The sequence below is a fragment of the Strongyloides ratti genome (genome assembly GCF_001040885.1).
Source record: "Strongyloides ratti genome assembly S_ratti_ED321, chromosome : 2".
Lineage (NCBI taxonomy): Eukaryota > Metazoa > Nematoda > Chromadorea > Rhabditida > Strongyloididae > Strongyloides > Strongyloides ratti.
Window position 1 is genome coordinate 5,342,870 of NC_037308.1, and position 15,376 is coordinate 5,358,245.

The 15,376-nt window shown below is 25.9% G+C and overlaps 8 protein-coding genes across 8 annotated transcripts; 4 read left to right on the plus strand and 4 right to left on the minus strand.

Moving 5' to 3' along the window:
• Positions 1–1,088: 1,088 nt before the first annotated feature.
• On the plus strand, positions 1,089–1,760 carry SRAE_2000168500 (Acidic leucine-rich nuclear phosphoprotein 32 family member A; the record flags this gene model as incomplete). Its single annotated transcript, XM_024652666.1, has 1 exon — positions 1,089–1,760. The coding sequence occupies one exon, from the start codon at positions 1,089–1,091 to the stop codon at positions 1,758–1,760; it is 672 nt and encodes a 223-aa protein (XP_024506220.1).
• Positions 1,761–1,956: 196 nt separating this feature from the next.
• SRAE_2000168600 (Hypothetical protein) lies at positions 1,957–3,603 on the minus strand (the record flags this gene model as incomplete). Its single annotated transcript, XM_024652667.1, has 1 exon — positions 1,957–3,603. The coding sequence occupies one exon, from the start codon at positions 3,601–3,603 to the stop codon at positions 1,957–1,959; it is 1,647 nt and encodes a 548-aa protein (XP_024506221.1).
• A 125-nt stretch (positions 3,604–3,728) lies between these two features.
• Positions 3,729–4,147, minus strand: SRAE_2000168700 (NADH dehydrogenase [ubiquinone] 1 beta subcomplex subunit 7; the record flags this gene model as incomplete). The annotated part of the gene is made up of 2 exons (XM_024652668.1): positions 3,729–3,881; positions 3,929–4,147. 2 exons carry the CDS (start codon positions 4,145–4,147, stop codon positions 3,729–3,731), a joined length of 372 nt encoding a protein of 123 aa, XP_024506222.1.
• A 254-nt stretch (positions 4,148–4,401) lies between these two features.
• Positions 4,402–5,074, plus strand: SRAE_2000168800 (Small nuclear ribonucleoprotein-associated protein B; the record flags this gene model as incomplete). Its single annotated transcript, XM_024652669.1, has 3 exons — positions 4,402–4,404; positions 4,449–4,542; positions 4,593–5,074. The coding sequence occupies 3 exons, from the start codon at positions 4,402–4,404 to the stop codon at positions 5,072–5,074; spliced, it is 579 nt and encodes a 192-aa protein (XP_024506223.1).
• A 204-nt stretch (positions 5,075–5,278) lies between these two features.
• On the plus strand, positions 5,279–6,469 carry SRAE_2000168900 (Obg-like ATPase 1; the record flags this gene model as incomplete). The annotated part of the gene is made up of 1 exon (XM_024652670.1): positions 5,279–6,469. One exon carries the CDS (start codon positions 5,279–5,281, stop codon positions 6,467–6,469), a length of 1,191 nt encoding a protein of 396 aa, XP_024506224.1.
• A 185-nt stretch (positions 6,470–6,654) lies between these two features.
• Positions 6,655–8,940, plus strand: SRAE_2000169000 (Zinc finger, C2H2 domain and Zinc finger C2H2-type/integrase DNA-binding domain and Zinc finger, C2H2-like domain-containing protein; the record flags this gene model as incomplete). Its single annotated transcript, XM_024652671.1, has 4 exons — positions 6,655–6,745; positions 7,392–7,687; positions 7,755–8,746; positions 8,805–8,940. The coding sequence occupies 4 exons, from the start codon at positions 6,655–6,657 to the stop codon at positions 8,938–8,940; spliced, it is 1,515 nt and encodes a 504-aa protein (XP_024506225.1).
• A 1,397-nt stretch (positions 8,941–10,337) lies between these two features.
• Positions 10,338–11,615, minus strand: SRAE_2000169100 (Zinc finger, C2H2 domain and Zinc finger C2H2-type/integrase DNA-binding domain and Zinc finger, C2H2-like domain-containing protein; the record flags this gene model as incomplete). Its single annotated transcript, XM_024652672.1, has 1 exon — positions 10,338–11,615. One exon carries the CDS (start codon positions 11,613–11,615, stop codon positions 10,338–10,340), a length of 1,278 nt encoding a protein of 425 aa, XP_024506226.1.
• Positions 11,616–14,779: 3,164 nt separating this feature from the next.
• SRAE_2000169200 (Hypothetical protein) lies at positions 14,780–15,288 on the minus strand (the record flags this gene model as incomplete). The annotated part of the gene is made up of 3 exons (XM_024652674.1): positions 14,780–14,933; positions 14,982–15,020; positions 15,221–15,288. The coding sequence occupies 3 exons, from the start codon at positions 15,286–15,288 to the stop codon at positions 14,780–14,782; spliced, it is 261 nt and encodes an 86-aa protein (XP_024506227.1).
• Between the last annotated feature and the right edge of the window lie 88 nt (positions 15,289–15,376).

A 15,376-nucleotide genomic window follows, 5' to 3' on the forward strand; every position in this document is an offset into this window, starting at 1 on the left:
ACCATGACAATACTTTTTCTTGTGTTTTAAATAATTGCTTTCTTCCAAAATTTAAAAAAATTATTATAATCAAAAAGTAAGATATTTAAAATAAACAAAAATTTTTTTTGAGAAAAATCTATTACAAATATAATTGGTAAAAAGATGATTAAATATTTAAAAAATGTTTCATGAATATAATAAATATATTTTCATAATACTTAAAGGTTTTAGAAAATTCTTATCAATTATAATTATAATTGTTGACATAATTGATATAAATACTGTAAAGATAATAAATATTACTTTAATTTTATTGTTTTAAACTTTTTTTAAAAAACCATGGTTTACATTTTCTAAAATACTTGTTTTAACCTATGATAAATATATATAATATTCAAAATTAGATGTATAAATTTTTTCAAATAATTTTTTTCAAAGTTTTACGAGAAATTAATTTATAAAAATTTATAATTAAATTATATTTATCATATTTACAATTATGATATAAAAAAATGTTTTTTAAATTTTAAACCAAATATAATCTTTAAAAAACTTTACACAATTTTAAATTTATCTTGGGCCAAATTTTGACAAAAAAGTTGACTTTGCAAAAAAAAAAAATTTAATATGAAATACTTGACTACCCATGCTTAGAAGTTTATCAAAACACCATTTATATAAGAAAATTTAACCATCCCGAACTTTGCGTATATATGTATATACATGTATATGGATTGCTTATATACATAGATAATTCTTTGAATATAAATTGCTCATTTCCTACAATGTATTAAAGATGCGCAATATTATACAATCGCACCATACGTAAGCGTTTTACAAATCATCAATATCATTAAACTTGGCGCAAAAACGAAGCAGGTCAGGTTAAAATATATGTGATTATCCTGCCTTACAGCTTAGATCCTTGACATTTTGAACAAAAAACAAGGTGGAGTTATATAAAAGTTATTTAACATTAACTGCCAGCTATTATTAGTATATGACAGAGTACTATAAAAGTCTTTCCATTCCGCACATTCATACATTCAACTACTCCAACATTTGTGACATTTTTCCAATAATATTTTTATTACCAGTTATTTAAAATGCCTAATATTACTGAAGAAACCATCAAGGAGAGAATCAAAAAAGAACTTAATGGAACCGAAAAAAAGGATCTTATAAATCTTTATTTAGATAATTGTAAAATTGAAAATTTTGAAGCGTTGTCTGATGGTTTTGATTCACTAGAATCTATTTCTCTTATTAATACCTCACTATCTTCATTAGAGGGATTCCCAACGTTAGCTAACTTGAAGGTTATTGACCTTTCTGCCAATAATTTAACAGGTGGTCTTAAACATCTTACAAAAAATATGGAAATTGCTCATATTAATTTATGTTCTAACAAAATTGAAAAACTTGAGGAGCTCGAACCACTAAAGGAGCTAGATAACCTTAAATCTTTAGATACATTTGACAATCCAATCTCTTTCTTGGACAATTATCGTGAAGCTATTTTCAAGATGTTACCACAATTGACATATCTTGATGGAGCTGACAAAACTGGAACGGAGATGGAAATGACTATGAATACAGAAGCTGAGGATGATGACGGTGAGGATGGAGCTGAAGATGAGGATAATGACCGGGGTCTTTCAATTCTTAATGATCCTGAAGCATGTGAAGACGATGACTCAGAGGACTTTGTGCCACCTAGTGAAGAAGAAGTAGCGTCTCGTGGTGTAAAAAGAAAACATCCTGGAGACGAGGAATAATCTCTCACGACTTAGTCTCAAGAATCTCATTTTAACCCAGTGTATTTTGATTAACCTTAATTTACACATTTGTTTTTTTTTATTTGTACTTAAAATAAATAATTTTTTAACATTTAAAGTTTATTTTTATTTTACAACAAAACAACAATAGTAAAACAAAACAAGGTAAAAAAAGAATAACAGTAAACAAAAATTATTATTCGGGGCAAAAATCAGCAAACATCTCATCAATAGACTTGGTAGCTTCATTATTTTTAATAACTGCCATGAAGGCAGATTTTGGTTTAATAACCTTTTTGCCTTTATCTTGTGCCTTCTTAGTTTTTTCTGGAATCTCAGGTTCTTTCTCTTCAAAACGTACACGTTTAACAATCTCTTTTTCCTTACTTTCCTCATCCTGAATAGTTGCTTCTTCAAGAGCTTTACGTTTAAGTTTAAGAATGGCAGTAGTCTCCTCCCATTGACGCTTCATAGCTAAATACTCTTCATCTTCCTTCTCATAATCTACTTGTTCAACAGTAACCTCTTCAGCTTCTTCCGTTTCTATTTTAATCTCTAAATCATTAGTTATCGTACTACATCTATTGTAAATTGGATCATCATCAACTCTTACTCTACTTATTCCAATAATTCTTGGTCTTGATATAACCGAACAAAGTATTTTGCAATTTTCCAAAGCACATTGAAATTCAAAATTAGTAAGTTGTTCATTGTCAAATTTACTTTCCCAAATTATTTTTTGAGCAACATTGACTGGTACTGGTACTTTTTCGTGATTCAAAGATAAAAATGCATTTAAAAGTAATAAAGATTCAGTTGTAACTTTACGCAACTTAACAAAATCAGTAAGTAATTTTTTAAGTAACTGAGAAAGATTTATTGGTTTTAGTAAATATCCACACTTTCTTATAATTGAAGCCAACAAACGGCAAACATTACCATCATCAATAAGGCAACTTTCTTTGTTGGAATCTAAAATCTTTGTCAACATAAACGGAAACATAAGGTACAAAGTACTAGCTGTACCAAATTTGTCACAAAGAAATGAGTTCATTTCATAAACATCAGAATCATTTTCATAACTTGATATAATGTTAGAAATATCCGATATATAAGGTAAAACATAATGACTACATCTAATAGAAAGACATTTAAAACAATTAAAAATTTCTTTTTTAATACAATCATCTTCAAATCGTTTAAGAGAATCAGCTATACCAATAAAAAGTTTAATATTTGTTTCACCTATTGTATTTACTTTCATAATGTTTGTGGCATAAAGTTTTAATAATTGAATAACAAAAAAATTTCTTTTTTCATCATTTAAAATAGGAGAGAACTTAAGAAATTCATCATCACTTTCTCTGGTATTATCTTGACCACTATTCACTATTTCAGAAATAGAAATTAACAATGCATTAAGAGCATTATTTTTGGTAACCAACAAAAATATCTCACTAACTAAATCAGCTATATAATCATCACATGAATCTTGGTTAATTAAAAAAGCATGTTCTAATAAAAGAGTTGTTATGTGTTTGAGAAGCTTTTGGTTATTATTAATAATCGTAGGAAATAACTTCAAAGATGTATGAACAAAAATAATTGTCCCATCACATACACGAACTTTAGTAACATCGGCAAGACGTTTTTGAATACGCTGTGTAAATCCTTTCAAAGATTCTTCATTACAGTTTCGTAAAATTTTGGCCATTAAAACCCATCCTAAATTTACTGTTGGAGAGAATGTATTTTTAGAGGATGATATTTGTGCAACTTTATCGAAGACATCCAAACAATTAGAAGGAACTAATCCATCTACAGCTTCAATTAACCTATCCATATTCTAAAAAAAACGATAATACAAAACTACATTTAACAAAATAGTTATTTGAAAAAAAACAAATAAAAAAATCAAATTAGTGTACGTCTAATTTATTTTTAAAAAAAAACATTATAATAAACCTATTATTCTAAACCTTCTTTTCTTGCTCTACGTTTCAAAAGTCGTCTTTCTCTCTCAAATTCTTTGATCCTCATAATATAATCATCATACTCGCAACGATCCCAGGTATGACGTTCGGTATCGCAAGCATGTCCAGCTAGAGGAGCATATTTTCTCTAAAAAATTATCCATTGTAAATAAAAAAAATGATTAATTATATTACCTGACATTTAAGTAAATCAATTAAATGATGAGCACAATAATCTCTTTGTCCATTATTTAGCTTCCATTCATCCATTTCTTCCATAGTTACTTTCATCTCCCTAGGTTTCCTTCCTTTTGGAAAACCATATAAAGGATCAAATGTAGGAGGACGATCGGTTCTTGGGGCAGTGTTTGGTGACATGGAGTTCTCCAAACTCACAGATAATTTTGTACCCATGATCCTATAAAAACAAATTAAGCATATGAATTGTTTATTTTCTTGTGATAAAATTTTTATATTGGAATAACGCTAAACATTACATTGTCTTGAATAGAATTTGAAAGTTTGGAAAAAAGTATTCGACGTTTGGCAAATCAACGAATACTATTGAAAAAGTATTTTTTTCCGTTAGGTTTATTTTAAAACTTGTTATATTAAGTTTTTATTAGATTTATTATTTTTGTGAACAGAATATTTGATAAGAAAAAATCATGGTAAGTTACTTTTTTAGTTATTATTTTTAATATATTACTTTTAGACTCTTGGAAAAAATAATAAAATGATGGCTCATTTGAACCATCGAATGAGAGTAATTTTTCAAGATAGCCGAGTTTTTATTGGATATTTCAAAGGTAGATATATAATTATAATAAAAGTTTATTCATATATATTTTTTATTTAGCTTTTGATAAACATATGAATATCATATTAGTAGATTGTGAGGAAATTCGTAAGATTAAAGCAAAAAATGGTCAAAAAACAGGTGATAGAGAGGAGAAAAGAGTTCTTGGATTGGTTCTTCTTCGAGGTGAACAAATTGTTTCAATGAATGTTGATGGTCCACCAGCAAGAGAGGATGATCCACTTAAATTTTTACGAACAGCTGGTGCACGTGGAGGACCAGGAGTGGCAAATCCAGCTCAAAGACCTATGGGTATGCCGGGAGTTGTTCCACAACAACCTGTACCTGGACTTCAAGGACCTGTAAGAGGAATGGGAGGCCCTGCCCCACCAATAATGCAACCACAATTTATACCACCCCCAATTGGACAATTACCACCAGGTCAATTACAACCAGGACAAATTCCACCAGGACAGATTCCACCTGGTCAATTGCCACCCGGTCAAATACCACCAGGTCCACCACAAAATCAAAATTTCTAATTGTTTTATCACTTTGAAGGCGTTATTAACTTTTTTTATGTATTTTTTATTTAACCTCTTTTTATTTAATAATACACATAACGATCTCGTTTAACACATTGTAACCATAAGTTATTAACTTTCTCAATGAGAATATTTGATATAGTAAGATATTTCATTTTTAACATCAAGTTGTATATTATTCAGGTTTAATAATTTACGACAATGCCACCAAAGAAGAATGTTGTTGAGGAGAAGACTGTTCTAATAGGTCGTGTTGGTACTAATCTTAAAATGGGAATATTGGGCTTACCAAATGTTGGAAAATCAACCTTTTTTAATGTTTTAACTAAATCTGAAGCTCAGGCAGAGAATTATCCATTCTGTACTATTGATCCAAATGAAAGTCGTGTAGCTGTTGCAGATGAGAGATTTGATTGGTTAGTAGATTTTTATAAACCAGCTTCAAAAGTACCTGCTTTTTTAAATGTAACTGATATTGCAGGATTGGTAAAAGGTGCTTCTGAAGGTCAAGGATTAGGTAATGCTTTTCTTTCTCATGTTTCTGCATGTGAAGCTCTCTTCCATGTATGTCGTGCATTTGAGGATGAAGATGTTACTCATGTTGAAGGTGACGTTAACCCCGTTAGAGATTTAGAAATTATAAACAATGAATTACGTTTAAAAGATCTTAATTTTCTTGAACCTGCTTTAAAGAAAGTTGAAACTTTAGCAATAAGAGCTAATGATAAAACAAAAAAAGTTGAATATGATACTTTACTTAGAGTAAAAGAAGTTCTTGAATCTGGAAAACCTGTAAGATCAGCAACATGGAATGAAAAAGAAATTGAAGTTTTAAATAAATATCTTTTCCTTACTGCAAAACCAATCGTTTACCTTGTTAATTTAACAGAAACCGACTACATTCGTAAAAAAAATAAATGGTTAGCTAAGATCAAAGCTTTTATTGATGAAACAGATCCTGGTGCTACAATAATACCTTTCTCAGGAGCATTTGAATTAAAAAATATTGAAATGAATCCTGATGAAAGAGAAGCATGGTATAAAGAGGTTGGAGCAACATCAAATTTAGATAAAATTGTCAAAATAGGTTATAAAGCTCTTCAATTAGAGTATTTCTTTACTGCTGGAAAAGATGAGGTTAAGGCTTGGACAATTCAGAAGGGAACAAAAGCTCCACAGGCTGCTGGGCGTATTCATACTGATTTTGAAAAAGGATTTATTATGGCTGAAGTTATGAAGGTAGCTGATTTAATGGAATTAAAAAGTGAAAATGCTGTTAAAGCAGCAGGAAAATATCGTCAACAAGGAAAGACATATGTTGTCGAAGATGGAGATATTATTCTTTTTAAATTTAATGCTGGAGCTGGATTAACTGCTGGAAAGAAAAAATAATTTTTTGTTAATGATATATTTGTTAAATTAGATAATTATTTTTGTTATCTTTAAAAAAATCGCGTTACTAATGTTGATGTGTGTTATATTTTTAGATAGCTTTTAATTTTTCTGTGGGTGTTACGCATAAAATTTTTAGGTATTTCTGATTGAGACGTTGAACGGGTGAAAGGCGGTGATAGACAATGACTGAATTTTCTGATCAGAGAAGTCAGACAAAGTCACATTTAAGAGATAAGAGCTTTGTATGTATAACTTTAATAACATCAAAAACAGGTATGGGTGTAGTGTAATGATAACAATTTGTTACTGAGATGCGACAGCCGCAACAAACAACTAAAAATTTTGTTTATTTGTACGTTTTTCGGATAAAGTAATCATTTGCATATCTTTGATATGTAATACTTATAATTTCTTTTTTAAGTAATTAAAATATCTTTTATTATAAAAGTCAATTGTCCATATATATAAATACATATATATATATATATATATGTATGTGTTGATTATTTTTTTTATCAAGTTTTGAAATTACCTATAAATATCATATCTTATCATATTATCAGCGTTATATTTGGGTCGCGGTCGCGTTAAATGCATTTCCAATGACACACCCCTATATCTATCAATTGTTAGAGAAAATGGCTAGGAATGTTTGGTTGTACAAAATTTTAACAATATTCTTATATTTTATTCTTTAGTGGGCTGTCATTGTATTATTCTGGCTTCATACCCCTTTTTCACTTCTCCACCTATTGCGCCTAAACATGGCTTTTTTAATTTTATCCATAATAACTATCATTTATGCTTCATTATCATATTTAGATATGTTAAAATTTGATTTTCAAAAATCCAAATCATATTTCAGATTGCCATTTAATTTAAGTAAAGTGATTTTTACATGCCTTGTATATAAATTTAGTAAATATGAGCACGGATACGTTACAGCATCCTAATTTAATTATCCGATCACAACCACAGATCAAATGTGAGATGAATAATATTAGTAGGAATATGAGTAATCAACCAACTAATAATGGACAGCCATTCCAAGTTATATTGCCACCTGGTATAAATCCAGCACAACAGCAAGTTATTTTTATTCAGAATCCCGCAACAAGTGTTGGTAGTTCCCTACCAAGTAATCAAAACAATTCTACTGGAGCACAACAAGTATTTTTTGTAGCTCCACAAAATATGATACCACAAAAACAACAGGTGTGTAATTGATTTTTTTAGAAATATTTTTGATTTTTTTAAATCTTACAATAATATTTTATTCCAGTTCACATTCATTCCTGTACAAATGAATGTGTCTAATGAAGTTGAAGGACCAAATCAAATAAACGGTCAAGTAATTACTCATCAACAAAATGAAGTAAACAGTCAAATAAATACTCAACTTATATCAGTTAACGGGTCTTTAATGGCAGTACAGCCGGATTACATCCAAGATGCTCCAAATCAAATAAATTCTCATCAACAATTAAATTCAAATCAACAAATTATGATACATCAAAATAATCACGGATCTCCAATGATTAAACAAGAAGTTATTTATAGTAGCACATCATCCAACAATAGTAATCAAAATTTTAATAGAAATACTATTAGCCAGCAACCAATTATTTTACAACAAAATAATAGACAACAAGTTCAGATACAACAACAAAATCAGGGAAATAATCATTCAATTAATCAGAATAATAATCAACCAATTCATGTTCATTTACAAAGTCAAAAATCTGCTAGTCTCGTACTTCCTAATCAACAAACAATTACTTTAGGTAATCTTCATTTTCGTCAAGATCCAACTGATCCACAAAAATGGATAATTACAAATGAAGCTGGTCAATCTCCAATAACTGCTGCTACAATAGCTGCCTCAATGAATATTAATAATAGCATAAGTCAACCTAAAAATGAAACAAACAATAATAACAGTAGTACAATAACAACTGTTAATGGGAGAAAAATTTCAAAACGATGTGCCTGTACATGCCCAAATTGTATTAATAGTGCTAACATGCCTAGAGGTGAAAGACCTAGAGTTCATATATGCCATTTATGTAATAAAACATATAGTAAGACAAGTCATTTAAAAAGTCATTTACGTAGTCATTTTGGTGATAAACCATTTGTCTGTGATTGGCAAAATTGTACAAAACGTTTTACTAGAAGTGATGAACTTCAACGTCATAGACGTATACATACTGGAGAAAAGAAATTTTCATGTGAAATATGTGATAAGAAATTTATAAGAAGTGATCATTTGAGGTAGATTTTTTTTTTTCATTTTATAATGTAATAATAATTTATTTTATTTTTTTTATAGTAAGCATTTACGAACGCATTTCAATTCAAATAGAATTAATAATAGGAAACCTCAGGATAATAAAGAAAGTGCTGCTAAATTAAATGCAACAATAGATAGTGTATTAAATAGTCAGGTCCCTTGGAATGGTGTATAAAATATAGTATATTTTTTTAAAATGTTTACAAAATGAAAATATATACAAAAATTTAGAAAAAAATGTGTATTAGAATTATATAGTTTACAAATATTGGCCTCTACTTTTGATAATTTAATGAAAACTCTAGTAGATGTGTATTTAAAAAAAATAGAATTTAATTTTTGTATATTTTATAAAAATATTGAAATGTTAAACGAGTAATAATTAAGCAATGAACATATATATCATTAATATTTTAATATCATTTTGATAAAACAACTTTTGACAAAATATTTAATGCTTATAAAAATTATATATGGTTATACATGATAAACTTATCTTTTATATAAAAAAGGAAAAAAACTACCATTCATCAATAATTTTTTTGTTCAAAATTTTATATTAATAAAAATTTATAACAGTTAAATTATTATGATTTTATCTAAATTTGTACACTTTTTTTATTTAGAAAAAAAAGTAATAAATATTATAACAGCAAAATATTTCATTAGTTACTTTACAAGTTATTTATAATCAAATAGATTTACTTTATAATTTTTTTCTTTGAAAAGATAAAAGTTATATTCATACTAATGAACAACCTAATTTTCAATCTTTTTTTTATAATATAATTTTGTTTATTAAATTTATGTATATACAAAAAATAAAATATATATACACAACCTTTTTATTTTTTTTTTTGTAGAAATTATAAACAAAATATAATTTATATTTATTCCTTATTAATAAATCAATTAGAATTATATTTTTTTTAATTAAAAAAAAAAGATTATTAATATAATAAATTTTGTACTTACCAACTTAATATTAAAAAATGTTAGATAATAAAAAGTTTTGATTACAATCAAATGTCAAAATAATTCAAATATTTTAAAAATTTTTGAAAAAATAAACCCTTTTCAAGGTAGTATTGTTTTAAAATATTTCTTAATGTTCAAAGTTGTAGTAAAAAATTTGGAAATAAAATATTACTATATAAAAATGTTTTATTTAAAATCATAAAAAAATAATTTGGGTGTGATCATAAAATTGTATATAAATGTTTAAAAATCAAAAATACTGACATTTTAATGTACTCTATTGATATAAAATTAATCCTAATATCTTATGTATAATACTATCTAAAAAGGAACTTCTAAATCTTTACACAACTAATAAAATTTTTACCTTTTTTATGATATCATTTTATTACAAAATTTTAAAATTACTAAATACAATAAATTTTATTCTTCTCCATAATTTCATAGAAACAATTTGTTTTAAAACAATATTTTTATCTATTATTTATTTTTTATCAAATTAATTATAACAAGTTCCTACTGTAACTACAGTTTTTTTTTAATTTTTCCTTTACTTTATTAAATGCAAAATTTTTTTAATATAAATACAATACTTTAAATATGCATGGACGCTTCTTCAAGAATTCCCAAACTTCGTGATGTCTCACCTTTTTTATCATGAACCCTACTATGTTTACTTTTATGATCACTTCTTATAAAGCCTTTTCCACATACATTACAGAAGAATTTCTTCTCACCCGTATGGATACGTCTATGCCTTTGAAGTTCGTCACTCCTAGTAAATTTTCTGGGACAATTTGGCCAATCACAAACATATGGACGATCATTAAAATGTGCACGTAAATGAGACTTCAGATGACTAACTTTTGAGTATTTTTTACCACAAAGATGACATAAATGCCCTGCTACTTTTTCTTCTCTAGGAACATTTGCATTTTTTTGACAATTTGGACACTCACATGGCACCCGTTTTCCTGATGCTCTTTTGGCAGAACGATTAGTAGATGAATTATAACTACTATCTTTCATACTCATACTAGAAGGTGAAGGACATTCTGAGGTAGATGATGAACCATTATTCATTGCTTCTATAACATTTGAAACCAATGTTTGCTGAATTACACCAGATGAAGGTCCATTTTGACCCTCTGTTATAACTATCCATTTCTGAGGATCATTTGGATCTTGTTGAAATTGTAAATTGCCTAATGTAATTCTCATTTGATTAAGATCGTCTTGTTTTGAAATGTCTTGAGATTGCACATTTACAATATCATTTGCCATTAACCCATTTTGAGAAATTTGTTGTTCCTCAGGATGATAATTTTCTAATGGTGTTAATTGAGAAATTGAATTAGGATGAGAATTTTCTATTGGATTATCTTTTGAATTAACTTGATTAGACATTAATTGATGCATATTAGAATTTATTCCCATATTTACAGTCATATTACTATTATTTATGTCCATTGAATTCGAAGTTGTTGGAGTCATAATATGTGGTGGAATAATAATTGACTGTGGTATAAATTGTTGATCACCCGTCGTCTGAATGATACTTTGATCTCCACAATTTTCTGTTTTTATCGTTATCGTTTGTGCACCAGAAATTGGTACCAATTGAGCCCCATTCATCATAATTTGTTGCCCTGAAGGCACTTGAGGCTGTACTATAAAATAATATTGTCCACCTGCAGTTGGTGCATTTACTGGTTGGAGATTTAAAGGATTGATCGGAATTGGGTTTGCTAATTTATAAGGCACTCGTTGATTTTGAGCGCCATTTAATAACACCATTTGCTGTGGTTGTACATTATTATATGTTGTTATTTGTTGTATTGGTTGATTATTAGTAGGTTCCTTTGTTGTCATAGTTTGAAATAAATTTTATCCAATATTAAAAACCTAAAGCAAAGTAGTGGTAATTAGAAAAAATACTTAAAAAATCCAAAGGTAATTAGTTGAATTTAAAGTTGGAATATATATATAAGGAGGAGCGTGGCAGATTAAAATACATATGCCAATAATTACATGAGATGGGTAACAACGCCTATATGTGCGCATTCAAGAAGTGTATGTAAATGGTGGCCTCTGTGCGCAATCGTTACAAGATATATACGTTCGGCAACAAAACTCCAATTTGAAATAACCGACTATAATAATTTTAGTGTTGTTTTAAACTTAAACTTCACGTTATAACAGTAAAGGTATAAACATTCAATTAACATTTCATTTTTTTTAACGTAATATTATCGACCTCATATAATGTTTGCGCTAGTTATTTATATTGTCAATGTATCCTGAAGAAAAATATGTAATTTTTGTAATTATGATTCTAAAAAAGCTCCAGAATTGAAAATTATTAAATATTGACTTTTTTTTTAAAAAAAAAATAACTAGTATGCGACATTTATTTAAAACATATATGGTTTTGAAACTATTAAACTATAATTTTGATTCATATTTTTTTTTTATTAAAATTTTTAACGTACCATTTAATATAGGATAGTTATACGGTACTAGATGTTATTTGGTGTCTTAAATATTTTCTCAAATTTAAGCGAATAAAAAAGTTTTATATATGTTTACATTAATGTAAAAACATTTTTCAAAAAGTTAGAAAGTATCTATGGTAATTTTTTTTGTAAATAATTTTTAAAAATAAGATGTTTTTTATTGTAATTTTCAATAGGTAGGGTGTAAGATTACATAACCTTTATGTGAAAATGAAAGCAAACTTTTATTAAATGTTCCAATTTTGAAAAATTAACAAAAATAAATTTTGTTATGGGATAATAATAACAATAGCAACATTTACTAATAAAGAAGTAAGAATAAAGATATTAATTTAGTTTGGTTATTTATTAATTTTATTCAATCGACATTTAAATTAACACATAAAAACATACAAAATTACTATTTAGGATAGTTTTTTTATCTGTAATATTTCTTTTAGCTAAACTTGTTAGTAAGTTTTAAGCATTTGCCATGTTAGGAAAGTACTTGAAATTTAATAAACTACTTATAATAACTTAAAAGAATTTTAGAAAATTTTGTTATTTTATGTGGTATAGAATATTAATATTAAATTCACAATCTATTTTAATTTAAAATTTTTATCAAAAATTGCTGACTACCTTTTTTTGTTTACAAATTATAGGTCCAGTTTTTATGACGTTAGCATTAATTTTAAAATATATTATTTTATATTTACTTGTTTTATCTATTTACAATCGTTTTTGGTTTATGAACTATTAAAGATCATTTTATATTTATAGAATCTTTTTAATTATTTAGTCATTAAATATATATTTTTAAATTTAATTATTTGTAATTATAGTATTACAGACAATACTTTTAATCAATTTATTATTATTAAATATAAGTAAAAAAAAATGTTTTTGTTAGTAGACCAATGACTATACGATTATTTAAAATATAATCATATAAATATTTTACAATAGAAAATATTTCTAACCTGGTTTAAAAAAAAATAATTGCTATAAATGACAAAAATTTATTAAATATTTATGTAAATTGTAGTTAAATCAAATATAATATAATTATTATTGATTAAAAAAAAATTATTTTTCTTTTATTTATAGAATTAATTAAATAATACAATTTTTTTTATTCTTTTTTTTTATATAATATTATTATTCATTTATATAAATAATATGTAATGTTATGGTTAAATGTTTAATGAGTAATTATTATTTTAGCAAGAAATATTTGCAGAATTTTGTGTACAATTTTATTTATATTTTAAATAATTTTCCCCTTAATCCTCACATTTTTTGTCAAATATTTTAACTTTTTATTACAATTAATACAAATATTTATTTTTGTTGTGCTTTTTTTTTAAAATACATTTAAATAAAAGTATCATGATAAAAATAATATTTTTATTATTGATGATTGGATTTTATAAATGTATGATAATATAAACATAAGATATCATATCATATAAATCTTGGATTTATTATATCAAGAAATACATAAGAAAGAATAAAAAAAAATATGAATATACTTTGGTTGACATAATAAATTGATAGTTATTTTTCAAAAATTAAGATATGATTTAAAATGTATTATCTGATAACTGTTTAATAAATCGGTCATTTACAATATATTTAAATGACGACATCAATGTTTATAATATTATTGTATAACTTTTGGCATTACTTTCAATCATTTTATTGTTACAATATATTTTTTAGGGATATATATATATATTGAAATATATCTAATTGTTATTTATTATTCAAAATTATCAACGTAAATAATTTTTTTCATTGACACATAAAAACATTTAGTGTTATGATTGCTTTAAAATGTTAAATATAATAACAAATAGAGTTAAACTAAAATTTACAAATTATTAAAGTTAAAACATATGGAAGTTAAAAAAAATTTATTTATTTGAATATATTTAGTTACACCTTTTTGAGTTTAAATAAATTTGATATCCTTTTGCCCTGAAGATTAGGGACAAGATTTAAACAACTATTTTTTTTATTAAATTTAATTGTTTTCAAATAATGATCAAGTATCTTCAATTAAAAGAACCAATATATATATCAGATGAGATTAATTTTTCCAATCAATGATTTAATGTGTCACATATACTTGAATTTTTATCTAAAACAAGTATTATAGAAGTCTATGCTGTCAAAAGAATTTTTTGGAAAACTATCACTTTGTACCAATAATTAAAAATTACTGAAAACTATGAATTTTTATATTTTTAATAAAATTTTATATGCTAAAATAATTTTTTTTTGTCCAACATGTTATTTAAGAAAAAAACTAGTACTTCAATAAATATTTTCATTCAAAAGTACTATATATATATTTTACCACATGACTATCAAAATAAGTGGCTTAAAATTAAAAAAGATTAACATAACAACGTTTATTAAATAAACAATATAACCAGGCATACTGCAGAACAATATGAATATATGAAACTATTTCCCAGTTCCATAAATAATAAATTGACTTCAGAATTTTATTCAAAAGCAGTTTTAGCATATTCATAAACATGAGAGACGAGTCCATTTAACTTTGAGTAGGAAATCAATGTCTCCAGAAAGAAAGCATCCATACCTGCAGTAGCAAAGATAAATTGATTTAACGCTTCGATTGACGGCGTCTTCTGCGAAGTCTCCGTGAACGCTTCTTCTTCCACTAAAAATAAAAATTATTATATGTGTTATATATTTTTTTAAATCTTACCTTTTCACGCATTGTTCCTTTGGGTTATCAGGATGTAACCTATAATTATAAAAAAATTACTAGTTATGTATAAATTAAATATAATTAAATAAATTGAGTAAAATTATGAATAATTTAAATAAAATGAAAGATAATATTAACATTTTGTTGAAATAATAAATGTATAAAAAAATTAATGTAGAATGGGTAAATTATAGTAGTATTGGAGAGATGACATCAAATCGTCACAAGAATAAGACTTCAAACAAATCATTCCAAAAATAAAATGCGGTGAGACGGAAATCTCAGAAAATGTATATACCTGCATATCATAATAAAAATTTGGGTGGTAAAATAACTAGTTGATTTTTGGGTTTTCTTAATTATTATTAAAATCCTTTTTAAAAAAAGTTATA